The sequence below is a fragment of the Malus sylvestris genome, chromosome 14, assembly GCF_916048215.2.
Source record: "Malus sylvestris chromosome 14, drMalSylv7.2, whole genome shotgun sequence".
Taxonomy (NCBI): Eukaryota; Viridiplantae; Streptophyta; class Magnoliopsida; order Rosales; family Rosaceae; genus Malus; species Malus sylvestris.
This window is the reverse complement of record NC_062273.1, coordinates 27,363,250-27,384,268: the sequence shown is the minus strand read 5'-3', so window position 1 is coordinate 27,384,268 and position 21,019 is coordinate 27,363,250. Positions and strand designations below refer to the sequence as shown.

General features: G+C 37.3%; 3 protein-coding genes across 3 annotated transcripts; all 3 read left to right on the top strand.

Moving 5' to 3' along the window:
- Positions 1 to 992: 992 nt before the first annotated feature.
- Positions 993 to 4,767, top strand: LOC126599617 (uncharacterized). Its single transcript, XM_050266006.1, has 3 exons — positions 993 to 1,716; positions 2,511 to 2,658; positions 2,985 to 4,767. Exons 2-3 carry the CDS (start codon positions 2,517 to 2,519, stop codon positions 4,376 to 4,378), a joined length of 1,536 nt encoding a protein of 511 aa, XP_050121963.1. The 5' UTR covers positions 993 to 1,716; positions 2,511 to 2,516; the 3' UTR covers positions 4,379 to 4,767.
- An 8,062-nt stretch (positions 4,768 to 12,829) lies between these two features.
- Positions 12,830 to 15,281, top strand: LOC126599618 (zinc finger protein ZAT9-like). The gene has a single exon (XM_050266007.1). It carries the CDS (start codon positions 13,321 to 13,323, stop codon positions 14,848 to 14,850), a length of 1,530 nt encoding a protein of 509 aa, XP_050121964.1. The 5' UTR covers positions 12,830 to 13,320; the 3' UTR covers positions 14,851 to 15,281.
- A 2,925-nt stretch (positions 15,282 to 18,206) lies between these two features.
- Positions 18,207 to 20,542, top strand: LOC126599620 (uncharacterized). The gene is made up of 3 exons (XM_050266013.1): positions 18,207 to 18,597; positions 18,977 to 19,378; positions 19,620 to 20,542. The coding sequence occupies exons 1-3, from the start codon at positions 18,268 to 18,270 to the stop codon at positions 20,148 to 20,150; spliced, it is 1,263 nt and encodes a 420-aa protein (XP_050121970.1). The 5' UTR covers positions 18,207 to 18,267; the 3' UTR covers positions 20,151 to 20,542.
- The last annotated feature ends 477 nt before the right edge of the window (positions 20,543 to 21,019 follow it).

Genomic DNA, 21,019 nt, shown 5'->3' with positions numbered 1-21,019 from the left:
TGCAACAGAGTATATAGGCATCATGCTTTCCACTATTGCTGTAAAGCTCCATCTGCAAATTTACAAACAAAAACTACCAGCAAATAGAAGCCTACATTTTCGGCAAAAATAGAAAAAACCAATTTTTTTTTGTTCGATTTTTGTTGAACAAAAAAAAAACCAGAAAAATGAGATGAATTTCATGTCTAACACATGTAGAACACAACAGGTTAATGTGGAGCGCGACTGTTTGACTCCATACTTAGGACAACCTGCTCAGATATCATGAACAAAGTTGAAGTTTTACCATAAAACTAATTAGTTATATGGCGATTACCCCTACTTACTTATTAGTCAATGGAAGGTTCGTAGGATTAATTTTCAACAAAACCGCAAAAATAAAAAACTTGGTATCAATCTCACTACAATCATCCTAATATCCGTATGAGTTGAGCAAAGTGAAAACTGTGTGCCGTTAAACCAACTAATCACGTGAACAAACCACGTTTGAACATTTGTGTGAATGGTAAAATAAAAGGGGTGTGATATCCACACACCCGTTTTTACTTCTCTCACACCTTTTTTATTTTCGGCCGTCGGATCGGATGAATTGAAGAAGATCAATGGACAGAAATTAACAAGGGGTGTGTGAGAAGTCCACACACCCCAAATAAAATCCACAATTAATCAACTAAAATCTCAAACCTAATCTTGTATTTAAAATTTCAAACATCCTTTTGTTTTTCTAAAAGACAAAATCACATCACATTCATTCCCATAATTGTATTAATTTCATTGAAAAGCAAAAGTTCTTGGGTCACTTTAGGAAATTGCATTCAAAGCACCAATCAAATCCTCCCAATTTTGCAACCCAAAAAAGTAAGAGACAAATCTCTAGCTTAGTTGTCCACCTGCCACTTTCCTCTAGCAATACGCCACGTGTCGCTCTCCCAGCGGCGGTTGCAAAAATCCAAATCACCGCGCGACCCTTCATATACCTCATCCCTATCGCTACTCCCTTCCCGCACCACGAGGGGTATTCTCCGTAATTACGATCACATACTTGTCTCTTTTCGGTATTTCCCTTCTCGGACAAGCCACTTACAAAAAAGCCGAACCCTACGTCGCCCCTTTTCTTCAATCGCCGCCTCTTTAGTCGATCTCGATCATTTCTTCGCCCCGATTCCATCTCCTTTTTTTGTCCCGATCCTGAAATTGATTTCAGATTCGGTCAATTCGTCCTCTCGGCTCTCGACCGATCCCAGTTTTGTTTTCAGCCGTGTTCCCAATCCGATTCTAGGGTTAGGGTTTCAGAAAATATTCGATCTTCTTCTTCGTTTGTAGATCTGACACAAAGGTTTATCGGATTAGCGATTTTTTCGCCTTCCGCTGTAATTTTTTCCGATTCTGTAAATTATTTTGAATTCTTTTCGCGTTTAGGTTTTTTTATTTCTGGGTTTCGATCCGTATATCTACAGTCCTTTGAGGTTCTTTTATAGCTCATCAGCTGTATTTGTTGGTAGATCTGGGTACAATTTCTGGGATTTCGTACAGAATTCAAGATCTAGGGTTAGGGTTTTAAAACATTTGGGGCTTTTCGTGGTTTAGTTAAATTGGGTTGGGGAAAAGTCAGGTTGATTCGATTAAGCTCGGTTTTTCCCTTTGGGTGCGTCAAATCAAGAGCTTCTATCTTCCAATTCAGCGATCTGCTTCATATCTCGAAGACTTTTTTCTGAGGTATAAACCGAGTTCTTTTGTTTATTTATGATGAAATTGTTAGTTTTTGCATGCTAAATCAATTAAAAAGTTCATTTTTTTCTTGCTCAATTTTGTGATGTGATATGGGCATCCTGTTTTTTAGCTAAAAGGGGCACCCTTTGATTAGAAATAAAGCAGCAGGTCATATTTACCAAATTGCCCTCCTTTACTATCAGTGGTGTCTCTTTTATGTGGAGGGTCTTACATAATTGGCCCCACAACGCCCTTTAAGGATATCAAATATAGTTGTAATTTTCTTACGGAAAGTCAAAATTTTGATGGACTTGTAGTCATATGGTGTAACTGACAGAGGGAACTATAGTGTCATTGTTTGGGAAATAAATGACTTTCAGAAGTAACCATTTTTAGCGGGAAATGTCCGTGTTTGAGGTATCTGTTTGTGTTTGCTTTGTTTCGGAAGTGCTTAATTTACGTACGTAATTGCTTCAAACTGTTAAGGATGCGTTTATGTGAATCGAAGCGAGTTGATATAACATGAACTTATGGTATTTGATATGTTTTGGATGAGGTCTTGCTTGTTTTCATTGTAATGAAACTTGTGTTGTGGTGCACCGCCTCTGCTATCCGAGTGATAGAATCATGCAATTGTTGGAAGACCATTTGTACTTGATTAATTTTAGGTGTGTGTATGTAATAAAAATGTCTCTTGGTGCTTCCCTCTGGATACGTAGAAACGTAGGTGTAAAATGCTTTTAGGCATTTCTTTTGCATTTTATGATTTGATCTAAGCGTTTGTTATTTCTTTTGTGCAGTTTAATATGGTGCAGAAACGATCACTCGATGACGAGGAAATATTTGTTTCTTTCAAGCACCCAAGACAAGTGGGACATAATAAAGAGCTAGTTTCTTTCTCAGAATCTGTTTTTCCTGGAGATGTTTCTGAGGAACCAGAGACTTTAGGTGAGGGTCTGTGATTTCTAAAAAGTATTATGTGGAACCTCTGGAAGAGGGATAAAATTGTTTGCATGTTTTCTCGTTTGTGCATGCGTCGGATAGTCTGAATGTGTCTGTTTCTGAGTCCACCTTGTCCAGCCCTGTCAATGTTCGTGAGTTTTTCTAATTCGATGGATTTTTAATTGTCAAACTCAGTCAAATCATTTTTCACTTCGTTCTCAATTTTGTCTGTAACTAATATGGTCACATAAAAACAGCCTAATGCGATTCTGCTGTTTCCAGTTTACTTTTTGGTTTGAACTCTTGAAAAAAGTTTGATGTTTGATTGGTAGAGAATGGATGTGCAAAAGACAATAATAGAAGTGAAGAGGAGATTTCTGATGACAAATTTTCTGGTCTTCCAAAAGGCGGTGAGGATGTTGAAACCAGCGCACCTAGAAGCTTTACCATATCCTCATGGACCACTAGCAGCAATAGTGGAGAGGATTCTCTGTTTGAAGCATCATTTCATGGGTCCTTTTTCCCTGAGTACTTCAATCATGAACGTTCAATAAGGACCTTGACTCAATTTGAGGATATTTATTCTGTTCTTTTGGATCACCCTCCTCGGAAGTCTGCCTCCATTGGACCAGAGCATCAAGCTGATGTTCCACTGTGGGGTGCACAAGGAGCCCATAATAATTTTGACCTTGAGGATGAGAAACGGCTAATGGGGACTTGTGTAATTCCAATGCCTGATTCTGATACTGAATTATTTACTGACACGGGTTGCATAGTTGGAAAGGGCAGAATTGATTGCAGCTGTGAAGATGGAGAGTCTGTTAGATGTGTCAGGCAGCACATTTTGGAAGCAAGAGAGAAACTTGTAAAGACCATCGGGCCAAAGAGATTTGAGGAGCTAGGATTTAATGACATGGGAGAGCAAGTGGCACAAACTTGGAGTGAAGAAGAGGAGCAACTATTCCACCGGGTTGTCTTCTCAAATCCAACATCTTTGGGCAAGAATTTCTGGGAAAAACTTTCAACTGTCTTCCCCTCCAGGACGAAAAAGGAGATTGTCAGTTACTATTTCAATGTCTTTATGCTTAGGAAGAGGGCAGAGCAGAACAGGTATGACCCAATGAATATTGATAGTGACAGTGATGAATGGCAGGGGAGTAATGATTACGGTGACAATCAACCCTCTGTGACAGAGGATGAGGACTCGGTGGTTGAGTCTCCTGAAGGTAGACGTGTTCCTGGTTATAAGCGAAATTGGAAGGATGATTTGGAAGTGCTTGATGAGGACGATACGGATGAAACTTGTGATGAAAATGTTGATGTGGATATGTTTGGGCGGGGACCTGAGCAAATTTTAGATAGATGCTACGGGTTGGTTGACAACTGCAGTTCCTGTCCCATAGCTCAGCTTCAGGATAAGATTTCCTGGGATGAAAAGGGAGATCAAGAAGTCCAAGATGATTCATGCACGTCCTTTGATGCAGCCGTGGCTGCTTCGCAAGAGAGTCAGCGGAAGTCTGAGAACGGGAATCATTGGTCGGGTAGTTTTAACCGCGGTGACCACGAATTTGTCTTGGAGCCTTGTGATGCCAAAATCTGGGATGCTGGGTATATGACTTGCCCTAAAAACAAGGTTGACTTCTTGCCAACTAGCAACATGATTGAAGAGGTTTTCGGGAAAGAATCATGGAATCACAAAGCAAGGGATGGCAAAAACTTGGGCTAGTGTTGCATGTCCTTCGCCGAGATGGTTTCCGGAAATGTTCATATTCAAGAGGTCCACCTGAAAGTTTTTCCTCCGAAACAGTTTTACTAGAGTCGAGTTTTCCCTGTGTACATTAGATTTCTTGGGAGATGGAAGCTCGCTGTCCCTGTAACATAGTGTAAGGTGATTTGTTGTTTAGGTCTCTCTTTTATTAGCTGGTGTGGAAATGTAAAATTCCCTTCAAACCTTTAGAAGGAGATCCAGATCGTCATCCTTGTAGGGTTGTCCTGAAAATATACCGATAATGTAAGTGTAACGGTCATCTTCATAGTAAGTTACCGCGATGTAATTTTGAATTATCTTCCTAATGAAAAGTCACCGAGGATTTTATCCCTCATTGTTCATTATAATCTTGTATTGTTATGAAGATGAAATGCAACTTAAAGCGGGAGTTTAGGTCAGTCGGTTAAGGTAGTGTATTCATCTTGTTTTGTCCGAATTCAAAACCTACTCTACGAGGACATATGAGTGGTTTGTAACTTTATAACACGGTCCGAAAAAGAATTGATGAGTGCTGAGGTGAGATTGCAGCAGCCCGGTGCTGCACTATGGAAGAGGAAAATGTTCTCTCTCTAACAAAAGCATAGAATGTTTCACTTGTGCTAATTATTTGAAAATTTGAGAACTCCATAACCATCGAACAGCTGATTATCGACCGCAAATACTGTCAGTATTTAGAAATTCTTTGTGCAAGACATCTGACGTTTCTTTTGACAAAAAACGGATTTTGTTTTGACAACACCCTGAATCCAGATCAATTTATGGTGGAATGGAAAGCAATTTCTGTCAAAAAGTAACAGCAAAGCTATTGTGTCGTTTTGTATGAGATAATCTATGATACCATCACCCACATGGCTTTGGATAAGGGGGGAATATGCAGTGCAGCAGCTAAATACTATGCAGTACACTAAACCAGTAGACCTCTTGCTTAGTGAGCTGAAAAGCAACGAATAAACAAGGTTAAGAACTTAAAGACTGATTAAGTGCTAAACCCAAAGCAGAAGCCCCTTCCAACCAGAATAGTTAGCCAAGTAAGAGGAGTTCTCACATGATGATTTTAAAATGACGCTAACACGAAGAGAGATTGAGCTAACACACATAATGGGTTAGTCATAACTAAATATCGAACTCGATACAATACACTATCGTCATTAATGCGAGTTGAACTATCAGTAAATTGTAATTAGTTTGTATATTCTTTCTTTTTGAAGTCAAATATATTGACTCATTTGAGTATCCCCTAAGCATTGCTGGTGAGTGCTTGATCACTAACACATGTAGCATTATTACTTTTGAAGAAAGATATGCATCTTTATGATTCGTCCATAAATTTATTTATATATATATATATATATAGAGAGAGAGAGAGAGAGAAGCTAGTGGATTTTGTAGTTGCTTCATGATACACAATCACACAGTGGCGTAGACAAAATTTTAGCTCTGAAACGCTCTATTGATTTGTGTAAAAATTGTTCAAACATGTAGTGAGCAACCGATCAACATCATTTGAGTATGGTATGGTGTCCTCCTCAAAACTTACAAGCGACAGATTGCCTGAATTTCATAAGAGCCACCAACTTCAAATCAAACTTGATGAAAGAAATTAAAGTAAAAAAATGTTGGATTGAGGCTATGAGCCTACGGAAAACCTTGAAATTCATAAGCATAATACTAAACTTTTCTACTTGAAACAAAAAAAATTCCGAATAGATCTAGGACTATTTTAATCTTTTCATGGCTCTGCCTCTACACTCACGCATTCATATATCACTACGTAAATATATAAGAAAAAAAAATTAAAACAAATCTGATTGAGATTGCACAAGTTTTTTCGGTAGATGCACTGAATTTTTAGTTATTTTGTAATTGTGAAGCTGTTTAGCAGTTACTAATTATGATTAATCAATAGCAGCATTCGAGTAAAAAATCCCCAACCGCCAAGACTATTAGCTTAATTATGACTTAATTAAAGCTTAAGATATGCTTAATTATAGTTCGTACAACTTTTTGATGATTTTATATTTTTTGATCACTGGTATCAAATTGGTGTCGGCCTGGTTGTCACATGTTTGCTTCATGCAGGGAAGGATATCATCTATCTATTATCTCTACTAATTAATAATTTTTTTTGTCAACCAAAAGAGGGTGAAAAGATAAATTAGTCTTCTATCACAAAAAAAAAAATGATGGGCAATAATGTAATTTCATAGGTCCAAATTTTACTATTTTTTATTGAAACCTCATCTATATGCGATGTTAAAATACATCCAATATTTATAAAAAAATATAAAAAATAAAAAACCAAACTCCCCCACGTTCCCTCTCTCTCCCTCTCTCATTCTTATTTTCTAAAAAAATGTGTTCATACACACAAAATGTGTAGGCAAATGCTACCTAAAGAGAACACAAAAGATGAATAGTGCTTTGGTGTCATAATGCTTTACCAAAAAATTAATTGGACAAAAATGCCCCCAAAACAAAAAACTTCAAAGGCATCCCAAAATAATGCATCAAATAAAGTAAGGGCATTTTCATCATTTTAATAGTATTCTTTTAATAATGAATGATTTTGTGGTTTTTTTTTTGTTTTTTTGTTAAATTAGTACCTTACAATAGGCTAGCAATAATGTAATTCAATTTATTTATTTTTAAACACGTTCAAAACATCTTAAAACCCGTATAATGCAAGTTATAAATTCACACACGGATAATAATGTGATTAAATTAGTTGTCAAATGATTTTTTTTTTTTTTGTAACAAACTATATTATCTATACTTCAAATATTTGACTTTTCTTCTAATATGATTTAAAATGTGTTAGTCACGCGTAGCATGCCGTGATTAAAAAAATGGGATGTGCTATCTTCACACCTCATTTTACTTCTCACACACCCTTGATAATTTCTGTCCGTTGATCTTCTTCAATTCATCCGATCCGATGCCCGAAAATTAAAAAGGTGTGAGAGAAGTAAAATGAGGTGTGTGGATATCACACCCCCTAAAAAAATACCTTTTGCACGTGCGTGAGCGCGTGCATGAAGGCCAGTGTTCATTATGCCTCTCAACCAAATTAGTTTATCTTATTTTCTCATTAAAAAAATCAGAATATGCATACAACATATGTACACACATATGGATATAGGGATAGATGAACATTGGGACTAAGGTGATCTCAAACTCAAATCAGAATATGCATACAACATATGTACACACATATGGATATAGGGACGGATGAACATTGGGACCAAGGTGATCTCAGACTCTCAAATTACTTGAAGTTTAGAAAATATACATGTAAAGGTCTTTCGAGGATCTTCGAATGTTTGGTACGGGTCCCTTTTGTGCTTACCAAGTATTTGATGTAATGACTGCTAAGTATATCTCAATAGGTTGTGTCGACATCACTCAACAAATTCTTTATATATCACTTATAATTGCTTCACATATGTCGATATATGTTGACTTGTGCGCAACATGATTTGGCTGCCGACAACTAGCACACTAAGTGTTCAACAAAATACATCTATGAATAAACTATATTTTTTTGCGCACTTTACTCTTTATTTCTATTTAACTTGTATTTTAACACCCGAAACTCTCAAAATTTGAATTATGAATCCACCATTGTATATGCACTATTTATTTCTAATACCTCTTACCTTAATCCTTTTTATTTTATAGAATCGAACGCTAAACTTATTGCAATTCTAACTCCATTCATGTTTTTTATTGTAAACAAGTTTGAGATCGTCATGTTCTGGTTCATGCGAGTTGTTGTGATGAATGATTCAGCACTTTCTAATTTAATTTAGCATAAAAGAGTTAATTGTAATAACAGATACTGAACTATATCCCGAGTTGCATTTTCGTCCTTAGGCTGCTATCTAGGAGAGATTTTTTAGTGTGATTGAAATACGGTGTGGTACACCACATGTCACTATACAAATTATGAGATATGTGTATTAAAAAGTTAATAACTTAAATATTAAAAAATTTCACCATTTATATGAAAACACGTGAAGTACCACTCATATTCCGATTACAATAAAAAATTTCTCGCTATCTAGCTACAAATATTTGTCAATCATATTTGTGGAGTCCATGTGGATAAAGTGGGCAGTTCAACAACTAGTTGCAACTTGCAACCGGACATAGATTACAAGTCTCCTTAGAGCAAAAAAAATCAAAATGTGGCTGCCAGAAAATCAATTGCTTTCTGCAACTCTATGCACTTTTCTATCATAATCCATCAAAAGTTGAAACGCATAACCACAATAGCAGGCTAGCAGCATGTCATGTTTAATTATTAGGTAAGGTAGACTGGAATGCTAAAGCATTGCAACATCCACTTAGCTAGCTGTTGGGTTGATATCACCAAATTTCATAACTAGGTTAAAGTGCCAAATTAAGTATAGTAATAAAGAAAAACTTGTGTATGGACATTCCGACCACGTGCTTTTCGTAAAATAGCTCTTATAAAAGCATGAGATCCTCTGTATTTTAGTCTAATTCAACCCCATGATGTTTCACCTGGTGTGAGAACTAGCATAGTCAAACAGTCCCGCTAAAGTTTTCCTTTAAGTCACGATGGTTTAAAAAAGTTGGTGTTGGATGTTGAGGAAATAGGGGAACGAAGTAAGGAAGCTTCGGAAAAGCATTAAGAGCCAAATTGGGCATCTTCTTATCTTATTACTCTTACAGTTAACACATTACAAGGCATGGCAGAAAGGAGTGGACTGTGGCCATTCTTTCATTTGAAGTGATCATTCGATTTGAGCATCACTTATGAAGGGCCATCTCTCTTGACTCTCAAGTCAAGTTTTATGTGGGCTACCATACATATCTCATATACATTTTTACGTATACATGTATGTATACGATCTCTCTTGATCTCAACGACATCGGACATATCAACAGTTAGGACTTTGGCCACTGCCGCAACTTGTGTAGGGCAAGCGCATAAGCTGCACGTAAAAGAAACGTTAAGATCTTCCTTCCTACTTGCTTGTATGTACGTATAATATGACCAGAGGGGGCGTTGAGGGGGAGCGAAATGTGCATTCACACATGGTCCTAAATTTGAAGGGGCCCCTATTGTAAAGATAAAACTGTTTTTGATTATTTAGTGAAGGTTATGTTCGTAGATCTTTTTACTTATCATTAAGGACATTTATAAACATGCAATCAGTGAGTGCCAATGTTTGTTTTTATTATTATTTTTTTTAAACAAACGATATTATCTACACTAAAGGGGGTGGGGGAGTGGACTAAGCTTCACAATGGGCTAACAATAATGTGGTTCAAATTCACATTTGACGATAATTGAACCTAAGACCTCTCACTTCCAAGTGAAGAGAAATGCCATTACACCATAGTACTAAGTGGCTTTGTTTTGATTTAAGTGAATATTTTCTAGTATCAATACATTGTCATACTTTTTTAAAAACTTAAAACTATCTTAAGGATGGCCCCTTTTACAAATTTTGCACAAAGACCCCAAAATCTCATAGACGGTCCTGAATATGACATCTCGTGGGTCGATTAAAAAAAAATAGAAGAAGAGAAAAGAAATGTAGGGTTTACAGCTAAACATTGTACTACACTGGTAATTAAAGAGCCGGCAAGTAGGGCACAAAGGAAGGGGGAGTTACGCAGTTAAGTGTGGTTAAGGGTGTGCTAATAAGACATTCTAATTACGATTAGAGCAATGAAAGCCGGCAGCAGGCTCCTCCACCACCAATAAAGAGGCCGGCCAACACCGGTAGTATGGCCATGCTAGCTGCCCCATTTCTGACCTTGGTGTATGGCTGCACCTACAATCCAGACTTGCAGCATGTACAACGTACTTGCATCATCAAGTTAGTTTTTTTTATTTTTATTAAAGTAATTAATCAAGAAGATCTATACGTCTGTTAATTATCAAAACTATGGTCCCTAAGCTAGCTACTTCTGTTTAATTAAACCCTATATTTTAGGAATGATCTTTTCTTTCTAATCGACGGGACATGATGATTGGAACATGAGACGTTTTTTGACACTCAAAAGAGAGATACCATTAAACTAAAAACTAGTTGGTTAGATTAGTAAACTAAAAATTAGTTGGTTAGGTTAGTGTGTACATTGTACATTAGTTGTTATTATATGTTCGATTATTCTTCTAATACAATACATTTTCACAGACCCCTGTAGCCTATTAATTTGACCTCTATATATATGTAACATATATTTTGATCAAGTGGCTTGTGAGCAGTACATCCAAATATATCCACTGAAAAAAAAAAAAAAAATCCTCCTTAAAAATGAATCAACCAGTGGCAAAGTCACGGCAATCAATCTTTTCGGGATTAAAAAGACTCATAGAGGCATTTCAGTCTCTTACTGACATCATTACCATGAATCGAACCCAAAATGACTCGTGTAAAATACAGACCTAGAATGTGCCCTAACCACAAAAGCACCCCGTATTGGTTATCCACTTAATTAGGATTCATAAAAAGGATAAACTATATATATATTGGTACTGGAAAACAAAATAAGACCATCTCCAAAGGAGATATCAAATATGCCAAATAGGATTAAAAGATATTTAAGTGTTCTCCAATAGATATGCCATATATGATGTGGCATGTGAGTCATTTGACTCATTACTTTCTAGCTGCTCCCATTCTTTATACTTAATTTTTCCTTTTTGTTAGATAGTGTTACAAATTCACTACATGTATCAAATATATGAAAAAAATATATATTTTCCCAATTAATTAATGAATTTCCATTATAAAGTTTATCTGCCAGATTTGTATATCAGTATTACAACTTATAATCTACTATATAGATGAAAATATTGATGGGTTTTTTGCATGCCAGATATGCTTGTGGTGCAAGTTATATGGTAAAATATAATCAGAAATAACTTATCAGAGATCATGGTTTACCAAACTCTTGTGGTTATCCAGAAATTTCAAAGGTTACCTACCAAAATATAATTTTCTGCATCCATGCATGGTAAGGTTAATTAAGGTTAATCATTTGATCATTTTTGACCGTTGGAGTAAAGTTGGTTTTTAATAATTAAGGACTATCGTGTAGGATTCATTATCATAGGGGAATTCGACGTAAGAACGAAATGTCTCTTTAGGTTACTTAACGTCATTTCTCTTCTTCTTTATCCGGATTTGGGACCGACAGTGTAAGATAAACTTACACATGGAGAGTTTTTAATAATAAAGGACTATCCAACTGTATTATTGATATTATTAATTTGATCTTATAGTTGTCCATACTTGGCGGATCTAGTTATCAATACGTCCCCTGGTAAATTTGACAGAACTCTTAAAAAAAGGACAAGGATTGTCTGCCCTTCTTGTTCCCATGCCTTTCTGTGCCCTCCTGTTTTGTGTGGTTACGGTTAAACCACGTTAACATTTTATATTTTTTTTATAGAGATAATAAGACAAAAATGAATAGTAATATAAAATGTTTGACGTGGCTTAACCGTGACCACACAAACAAGAGGGCATGGAAGGGTACGGAAACAAGGAGAGCAGACAATCCTTGTCCTTAAAAAAATTGCAATTAACCATTGCAAAGATTAACTGAATTATAATATAAGCATCTTATCAAACTCACCTGACGAGTAGCAGTGTGGAATGCTATGCTTTGGTTGCAACGGAGGGAACCGGATAGAGGATTTTATCTAGGGAACTTTAACGAAAAGCTTTCGGTACTGTTTATTTTAAAGAAAAATCATATTTTTTCACTAAAAAGTCAATTATGGTACTATTCACTTTTACCCTTTATTTTGTCCTTATCGTTAAAACTCAAAATTTTCAAATCATTTTCATTAGTTTTCATTTTTATCTATGAAACCGACCATGAAAATTAAATCTTGGAATTATATAAATATTATTATTAAATAATTGATCAATTGAACAATATTAGAGAGTGGAACCTTTCACTTGGACTCGGGGTGAGTTGAGGGTGTGGGGCCCCATTGCTTAGTAGCAAGACAAAGGAAAGAATAGTTAAAGGAGGAAGGCAGTTAATTTTCGCTAGGTTAAATGCTTGCAAAACCGTCAATGTATTTGATACATACGAATGTTTAAACGAATTTTAGTTCCAACTGATTCTTATTGGAGATGGTATTTAAAGATAATTAAGAACATGAACGGTTTGAAGATATACAATTTGAATCGTTAAAGTTACGTTTATGACAGCTGATGGAACAATAAGGTGCATGTACGAATACGCGTTTTCTTTTTTAAGTAGAGGTTCTTGAACCATAAGGATGCTGACCTGGACGAATCTCGGCCGTCGGATTTCGGGTTGCCGTAGGATCCTCGGTTGAGTACACGTGCTAGTATCTTTCCAATCCTTTACCTCAATTTAATCTTTTGCTTCCATGCATGGATTTCTCCTCCAAATATAGTCAAGTTCACAGATAGAGAGAGAGAGAAACTAGAGAGAGAAAGCGAAAGAGAAACAAACGCTCGCTCACTCACTCTCTCACTTTCCATTTTTCCTCTTTTCTTTGTGCTTGTTCGTCGCCATCGTCACCACCAACAAAGAACACAAAGAAGACAGCAGAGCAGAAGAGCAAAGCCACTGATTTATGTATTGTTTTTTTTTTTTCAACTTATATTTTTTCTAGTTCATGTTACATGGAATCTGAGATTTTTTTCTTTCTGGGAAAGTTCGAAACGCAGCAGCAAAGCTTTGATCTAATGCAATTCTCGGTCCGAGTTTTCACCTCGATTTTCTGATCGATTGTCTTCTGTTTCATTAGCATTTGTCCTGTTTTAGTGTAATGAGATCAAGAATCTCGGAGTTTTTCCAAATCTCTGTGATCAGATTCGAAGCTTTTCTGATCTGAATTTCCTTATCTGGTTGAGTTTTGATTCGAACCGATGGAAGAAGATCAAGAGTTGAAGTATGCGTGCAAGTTCTGCACCAAGAGCTTCCCCTGCGGCAGATCATTGGGAGGTCACATGAAATCTCACTTGACCAACAATTCGCCGGAAACAGAGGAAAAACTCAACATCGGCAGAGTTATGCCCTCGTCAGGCAACAATGGTAGTTCTGATTTCGGAGGAGGATCTCATCAGCAACCCGGTTATGGCCTCAGGGAGAATCCGAAAAAAACTTTGAGACTCGCGGATTTGAGTGAGGAAACTTCGTTTCTTCTGGACAAGTTTTGTAGGGAATGTGGCAAAGGGTTTCAGTCTTGGAAAGCTCTGTTTGGTCACATGAAGTGCCACTCAGAAAAAGAAAGAGTTTCGATTGAGAGCTTTGAAGAACATGAAGGTTCTTGGACTAGCCAATCAGACAACGAAACTCCTACTGCCGCTGCTCCCAATCGGAGAAGAAGATCGGGGAGAAGAAGAACAAGGTACATGGGAGCAACAACTTCCTCTTCTAATTTTTCAATTGCTAATGCTTCTGTTCCTACTACTACTTCCTCTGTTTCCGAGACTGAGCAGGAACAAGAAGAGGTTGCTATGTGTTTGATGATGCTTTCGAGGGATTCAAGTCACTGGGGCGGGTTAAAATTAGTACCTCATAACTCTCCCGAAGACAATTCAGGGTTCTCAGATTCTCCATCATCAGTCAGAACAACCTGGGTTGCAGATATTAAGGGTAAGATTGATGAAACTTTGAAACTGAAGAACAAACCCACTAAAAAGGTATGGGAGCCTCGAGAATTCGAGTCCCTAGCAGTACTAGAAGGTAGAAAATCCAAGTTTTGCTCCTCTGATGGCGGGTTTTCAAAGAATGATAAATTGGGTTCCAACAAGTACAACTCAAGCAAGAGAAAGATCAGAGAGGCTTGTGATTTCGAATCGAGGTCGGTTAAGTCCCCGAAAAAATCGAGTACTAGTAGAGCTGATGCTTTGGATTCTGAAGTAGTAGTATGCAAGAGTTCACAAAAGAGAAGCAAATTCGAATGTACTACTTGCAACAAGGTTTTTCGATCGTACCAAGCTCTCGGAGGCCATAGGGCAAGTCACAAGAAGATCAAAGGATGCTTCGCTTCGAAGATCGAAGGCAGCGAAAACACCATGGAAACCGACATCTCCCCTGAGTCTTGCTGCAACAATGAGAACCCCATTGAGCAAGAAATAGCTGAGAGCAGTGCAAAGAGTACAAAAGGGCATTCCTGTCCAATTTGCTACAGAGTTTTTCCGTCAGGGCAAGCATTGGGAGGGCACAAGAGATCCCATTTGATTGGTGAGGCTAAAATTACCACCAAAACCCTAGTGATTCAGAAGCCTGCAGCACCTGAAGCGAGAGACTTTCTTGATCTCAACCTTCCTGCTCCTGTGGAGGAAGAGAGCAGTAGCAACCATGATGCAGCTGCAGCAGCATTTAAGCCATGGTGGGTTGGAAGGAGCAGCCATAAGCATGAGGCTGCCCTTGTAGGCCTCATCTCCAACTGAGTTTCAAGTCTTTTGGCCATGGATTCTGATAGGGAAATGATCTCCGCACTCTCAGTTTGTCCTCCTGCACTCCTCCCTTTTATTCTCACCATTTGATTGAATAAATCAAATAACAGTCAAGCGAAGAAGGAGAAGAGTGCGGATGGAGAAAAATGGAGCGCGGAAATTAAGATTCTTCCAATAAAGGTTGAAGAGTGTTGAGATACATATTTTCTGGGCAGTATAATTCATTAATTCTTTACAAATATTAGGGTTTGCTGAGGCATTATTGCTGCTAATTTGCCTTCCACTTTAGGCCTTACCAAGTTTCAACAGTTTCATATTTATCACCATAGCCAATTCGGTTATACCATAAATGTTATTTCCTCTCTAAGATTCAGGCACATTGATTTTGTTTCACCACAAAACTTCAATACTATAATTACGTTTCAGTTTTGGAGTAATTATGAGATCTTGAGAAGAATTGTTCCTTGGAGAGCGTAGTATGATATGAAGTTGTAAGAGGCGTTAAAGAAAGTTACTGTCTCGTTCGCCTCTATGGTAGGAGTCGGGGCCTGAGAGGGGACATTATACCATGTAGCAGATGTCAATGTTTGAGCTAGTTATCTCCAACTTGCAGGTTTAGTCAATAAAAAGTTACGTGATAACATAATATTTGGTTTAGAGTGCGGATAGTTGAAAACATACGAGAATTGCTTATGAGTGAGTGAGGTATTGAAAAAGTAAAAATTAGGATGGTATGTGAAGTCACAGAGAAACGAAGAGATGCAAAAGAAATTCAAAATGTACACAAATATGAAACATGTCATGTGAGCTAGTTGAAGGTGGTTGTGTAGTCACCTACCATTAAACATGACAAACCATCTCATCTCACTTCTTTCACAAACTTAGTATGGCAAGTCATGCTAATATTTCTCTACTTTTAACTACAACTATGCTCACTACTAAAAAGACAAAATAAAAATTAATTATTTTTAATGCAAGCGATATTATTATTCTAAACTAGATCAAGAGAATGAAGAAATTTCGGATCTAGAACACAATCAATTAGAGAGAAATGCCCCGTCCACTGAGGCAATCTGCCCGTACAATAATTATATATGTGTGTGTATAATTTTTAAAAAGTCTTTGGACCACTACAACTAGAACGGTAATTAAGCAAGTATAAAGTCAGCTTAGCACGCGACCTTTGATAATGATTTATATAATATGAGACGGATCCGCGACATTATTTTTATTACACAATTGTTGACGTACGTTTTTATGAGGCTCATTTTATAATGTATTTCAATATTATAAACAGTCTATCATTTAGAACATCATTTATAGATCATTCTTATAAAAAATTAGACAAATCGAAAATCACTAAGACATTCATTTGTAGTGAAATATACAGTTCTATAAAGAAATCATAAACTCTTAATTCAACGGTCATATGGTTCAAATTCAGGTGATTTTTGGTAAATATGATCTCGAGAGAAGATCTAAAAGATAGACAGTACGAAATGATGAAATTACGAAAAGAACTGAAAAAAAAAATGTGTAAAAAAATAATACCACATATCCGTCTCTTTTATATAAATATAAATCTTTAAATTTATGTGGACCACTACAACGAGAAGTGTATATAAGCATGTATAAAGTCAGTTTAGCACGCGAACTTTGATGCCATCAAATTAACGGCAAATGGGTTTTGATTTAGGTGGCCAAGGCTACTAAAGCACGTAATAGTTTTGCCCTAATTTATGAGTGATTTTTCAGTATGACCGTCACACGAGGTGGTATACTATGCGTATTTCTATATAAATTGTGAGTTATATGTGTTCAAAGATTAATAACTTAAAAATTAAAATTTTCCACCACTTGCATAAAAACACGTGGTGTATCATCCGTATTCCCGTCACAACTAAAAATTTCTCCTAATTTATCAAATTCTATACCAGTTTTTGGCTTTTAGTCATGGGGTTTGGTTACCTTTTTGTTAGAGCTAAACATCTAAATTCTGTTCAGCTTTTAATGCAAGGGCGCTTCACAAATTAACTTCCCGAAAACTCCATCTTAGTCAAAAACACTTAGAACACCGTTTTGATTTCCGACTCAACTGTTATTTGCACCTTACTAATTTTGCAAGTTATCAGCTAAGTGATGGTTTTCTTTTATGTAGTTTGATTTTTAATGTATTTTTTACGACAATTAACAGTTGTTGAGAGGACTACACTGATCATATATTAGTTTTTAAGTTTTTTTGTGTGGCAATATTATGTCGAATTCAGAAGTGGTTGTTTCACTTTGCTCTGGTAGCTGGCAGTTGGTAGTGCTTTGTCAAGAAAGCATAACACATCAATAATGATAATATAGAGAAAAGAGAAATTTTCGAGTGTGCCAGACCACGGCTAGATATATCATGTCTCATAATCTATTATCCAACCACTTATATTATAATACTTAGTCTACAATGCTCCATCAGCTGCAACAAATGCCATAATTGGGCAAACGAAAAACCCAGGAGCCGTGTGCAATAGCCAAACAGTTTTTAGTTCTCATCTCGCCGGTCAAAACGTGTACTGTGTGCAATGGCCTCTAGTTGCTACTTCAGCTTCAACTTGTTTCTTAACCATAGCAGCGTGCTTCTGATCGGCGAGATGAGAACTAAAAACTGTCTGGCTATTGCACACGGTATAGGTTTTGACCGAACTAGCTGTTGCTCCTCTAGATATGACCTTTTTCTTATTCGTCTCCAAGTCTTCTTTTGGAACCTGCGGCTGGGAAGCCGTTGATGACCCAGCTTCTGGGTTTTCCGTTGGCCCAATTATGGCATTTGTTGCAGCTGATGAAGCATTGGAGGTCAAGACACTCCCATCATTCTTGGACTTTCCCAGTTGCTCCAAGTTCTTCTTATGTTTCTTTCCAACTAGTGTGCGACGTAGGCATCGTTGCTGTTACAATTGATTTTGCAAACTTCACACCATGCAGATTGAACAAGCTTGACTTTATTTGGGTCTTTCTTCCATATTCCATTGAACTGAGATCGAACTGCAGCGATATATGGCCCGCCATCTAGAGCCATTAAGCTGGCCTACACAGTATATGGAAATAGTACTAGTAAGTAATATAAAAATTATATGATGCATGGAAGTAGACCTCTACTGCAAATCTATCAACACTTAAATTTCATATGCCTATGGATTTTCCCAAACATGGATTTTCCCAAGCCCAAATACACTTTGTATAAAAAATAAAATAAGAATATTCTTCGTCAACATTAACCCAAGCCCAAATACACCCCGAGTCCAGCCCAGATACATAGCCCAAAACCAAAATCTTCCAACCACCTATAAGCAGTCCCTATGTACCTCTCTTTCCCGCACCAAAATTCCCATTTCTCTGAGTCTCTGCAAAAACCCACCACCCTGTGCGATGATAATCCCACCGGATTCCACCTTTCCTTCCGGTTCACAATCCCCAATCTTTATTCCTCCACAATATTCTAACAATTTTACCTATCAAATTCCCTATCCATTCAACCCCACTAACCCAATTTGGTCTTTTCCTCAACCGGTGGTTCCCTCGGCAGTAGCCGCCGCGGATCCAGCCTGTCACCCGCCCGGCACCGACCCGTATGACAATTCGGGCTTGTTCCCGTGGACCCGTGTCGGATTCCAAGGTCAGACGCCTTTTGGTGAAGACCCAAATGTCCGTCCGCAGAACTGGGTTGGCAAGCAAGCTGAACCTGTTCGATATGAAGCTGTAAGTTCTTCTCTTCAATTCAAGTTCGGGTTTTTGGTGCATTTTAAATTTGGGTTTTCTTGATTTTGTTGTAATGTAGTTGTAATCGTAGGTGTTTGATAGGAACTTGGATTTGTGATCGTAATCTGTTTTGGAATGGAATTTGAAGGTTCGACCTTGAGTTTTGGTACTTTTGGATTATGTGGAAATTTCGATTCGGTTTCTTGTTACTGAAAGGCACTACTTGTTTTTGTGTTTACTTGTATTGAGCTTTCATCGCTTAAGAGTTCAATTCGATTTTTTCGTACTAATTTTATGTCGAATTTAGACCTGTAATTTTTCCCATTTGTTTGCATTGTTTTGATTTCGATTTTTGAAAGTCGTTGTTGGTGGTTTGCAGTCTATCAAATCTTTGAATGAGAGTATGACTGTGCCCTCATCGGCCTCGAATTCTTCGTGGAATAGCAGTTGGACAAATCAACCTTTGGCAAATACTGCTACAATGAACACTCCACAACCAACTGTGGTTGTCCAGTCCCTGCGGTGTGATGTCTGTGATATCTATTGTACTAGCAAACCAATTTATGAGGCACACATAGCGGGAAAGAAACACCAGAAGAAAGTCGCAATGCAACATAATCCCGGTGTGACTGCTGGTGCAGAATTGGAAACAAAGAGGCGTAAGATTTTGCGGGGCGGTTCAACAGTTGATTCTGTGAGGGTTTGCACCATATGCAACATTACTTGCAATAGTGAAGAAGTTTATAATAAGCATCTATATGGAAAAAGGCACAAGGCTCAGGTGAATAAAACAGTTTTTCAATAGCTTTCCTTTTAAGATTCTCCCGTCCCTTCTAGCAACCGATAAATCTTTTAAATGGTGGAATGCGTTTGCAACATTTGGTTTGTTTTTGTGCACCTAGTATAGGGGTCTTTAGGTATATGAAATTAAAGCGTTTTGATAGATTTGCAGTAGAAGTCCACTTCTATGCGTCATATAATTTTTATATTACTTACTAGTTCTATTTCCATATACTGTGTAGGCTAGCTTAATGGCTCTAGATGGCGGGTCATTTATCGCTGCAGTTCGATCTCAGTTCAATGGAATATGGAAGAAAGACCCAAATAAAGCCAAGCTTGTTCAATCTGCATGGTGTGAAGTTTGCAAAATCAATTGTAACAGCAACGATGTCTACGTCGCACACCTAGTTGGAAAGAAACATAAGAAAAACTTGGAGCAACTGGGAAAGTCCAAGAATGATGGGAGTGCCTCGACCTCCAATGCTCCATCAGCTGCAACAAATGCCATAATTGGGCCAACGAAAAACCCAGGAGCAGAGTCATCAAGGGCTTACCAGCCGCAGGTTCCAAAAGAAGACTTGGAGACAAAGAAGAAAAAGGTCATATCTGGAGGAGCAACAGCTAGTGCGGTCAGAACGTGTACTGTGTGCAATGTGGTGTGCAATAGCCATACAGTTTTTAGTTCTCATCTCGCCGGTCAGAAGCACGCTGCTATGGTTAAGAAACAAGCAGAAGCCGAAGTAGCAACTAGAGGCCCTATTACTGCTTCCTAAAACTCAAAATTCCGCGTTGAATTAAGTTTTGGATTTCTAATTGCTACTTCGGCTTTTGCTTTTTTCTTGACCATAGCAGCATGCTTCTGATCGGCGAGATGAGAACTAATATCTGTATGTTTGTTGCACACGGTTCACATTCTGACCGAACTAGCTGTTGCTCCTCCAGATATGACATTTTTCTTCTTCGTCTCCAAGTCTTGTTTTGGAACCTGCGGTTGGGAAGGTGATTAATAGGCTATTACAATCTCTCTTATTATATATTTTCTTACACATTTTTCTTCTTCAACACAACTATTTTATTTCTATCCTTTAAGTTTCCCCTAATTTACTCAATATAAAAATTGGAAATAAACAAGTGTTTATAAAAAAGATGAAACGAGTATGCGTAATTCATTGTTTTTTTTCTTTAAAATTCTAATAACTAAGATACGAATGTACTTAATAATACTCTTTTTCTATCTTAAGAGCATAAATCAAAAAGATATTTAGTGTGCTGAAAATACGGCATTGTAGATTAAGTATTATAATACAAGTGGTTATGAGACTTGATATATCTGACTGTGTTTGGGCACACTCGAAAATCTCTCCTTTCTCTGTATTATCATTATTTATGTGTTATGCTTTCTTGACAAAGCACTACCAACTGCCAGCTACCAGAGCAAAGTGAAACAACCAATTCTGAATTCCACAGAATATTGCCACACAAAAAACCTTAAAACTAATATATGATTAGTGTGGTCCTCTTAACAACTGTTAACTGTCGTAAAAAATACATTAAAAATCAAACTACATAAAAGACAACCATCACTTTCCTAATAACTTGCAAAAATGTAAGGTGCAAATAACAGTTGAGTCGGAAAACAAAA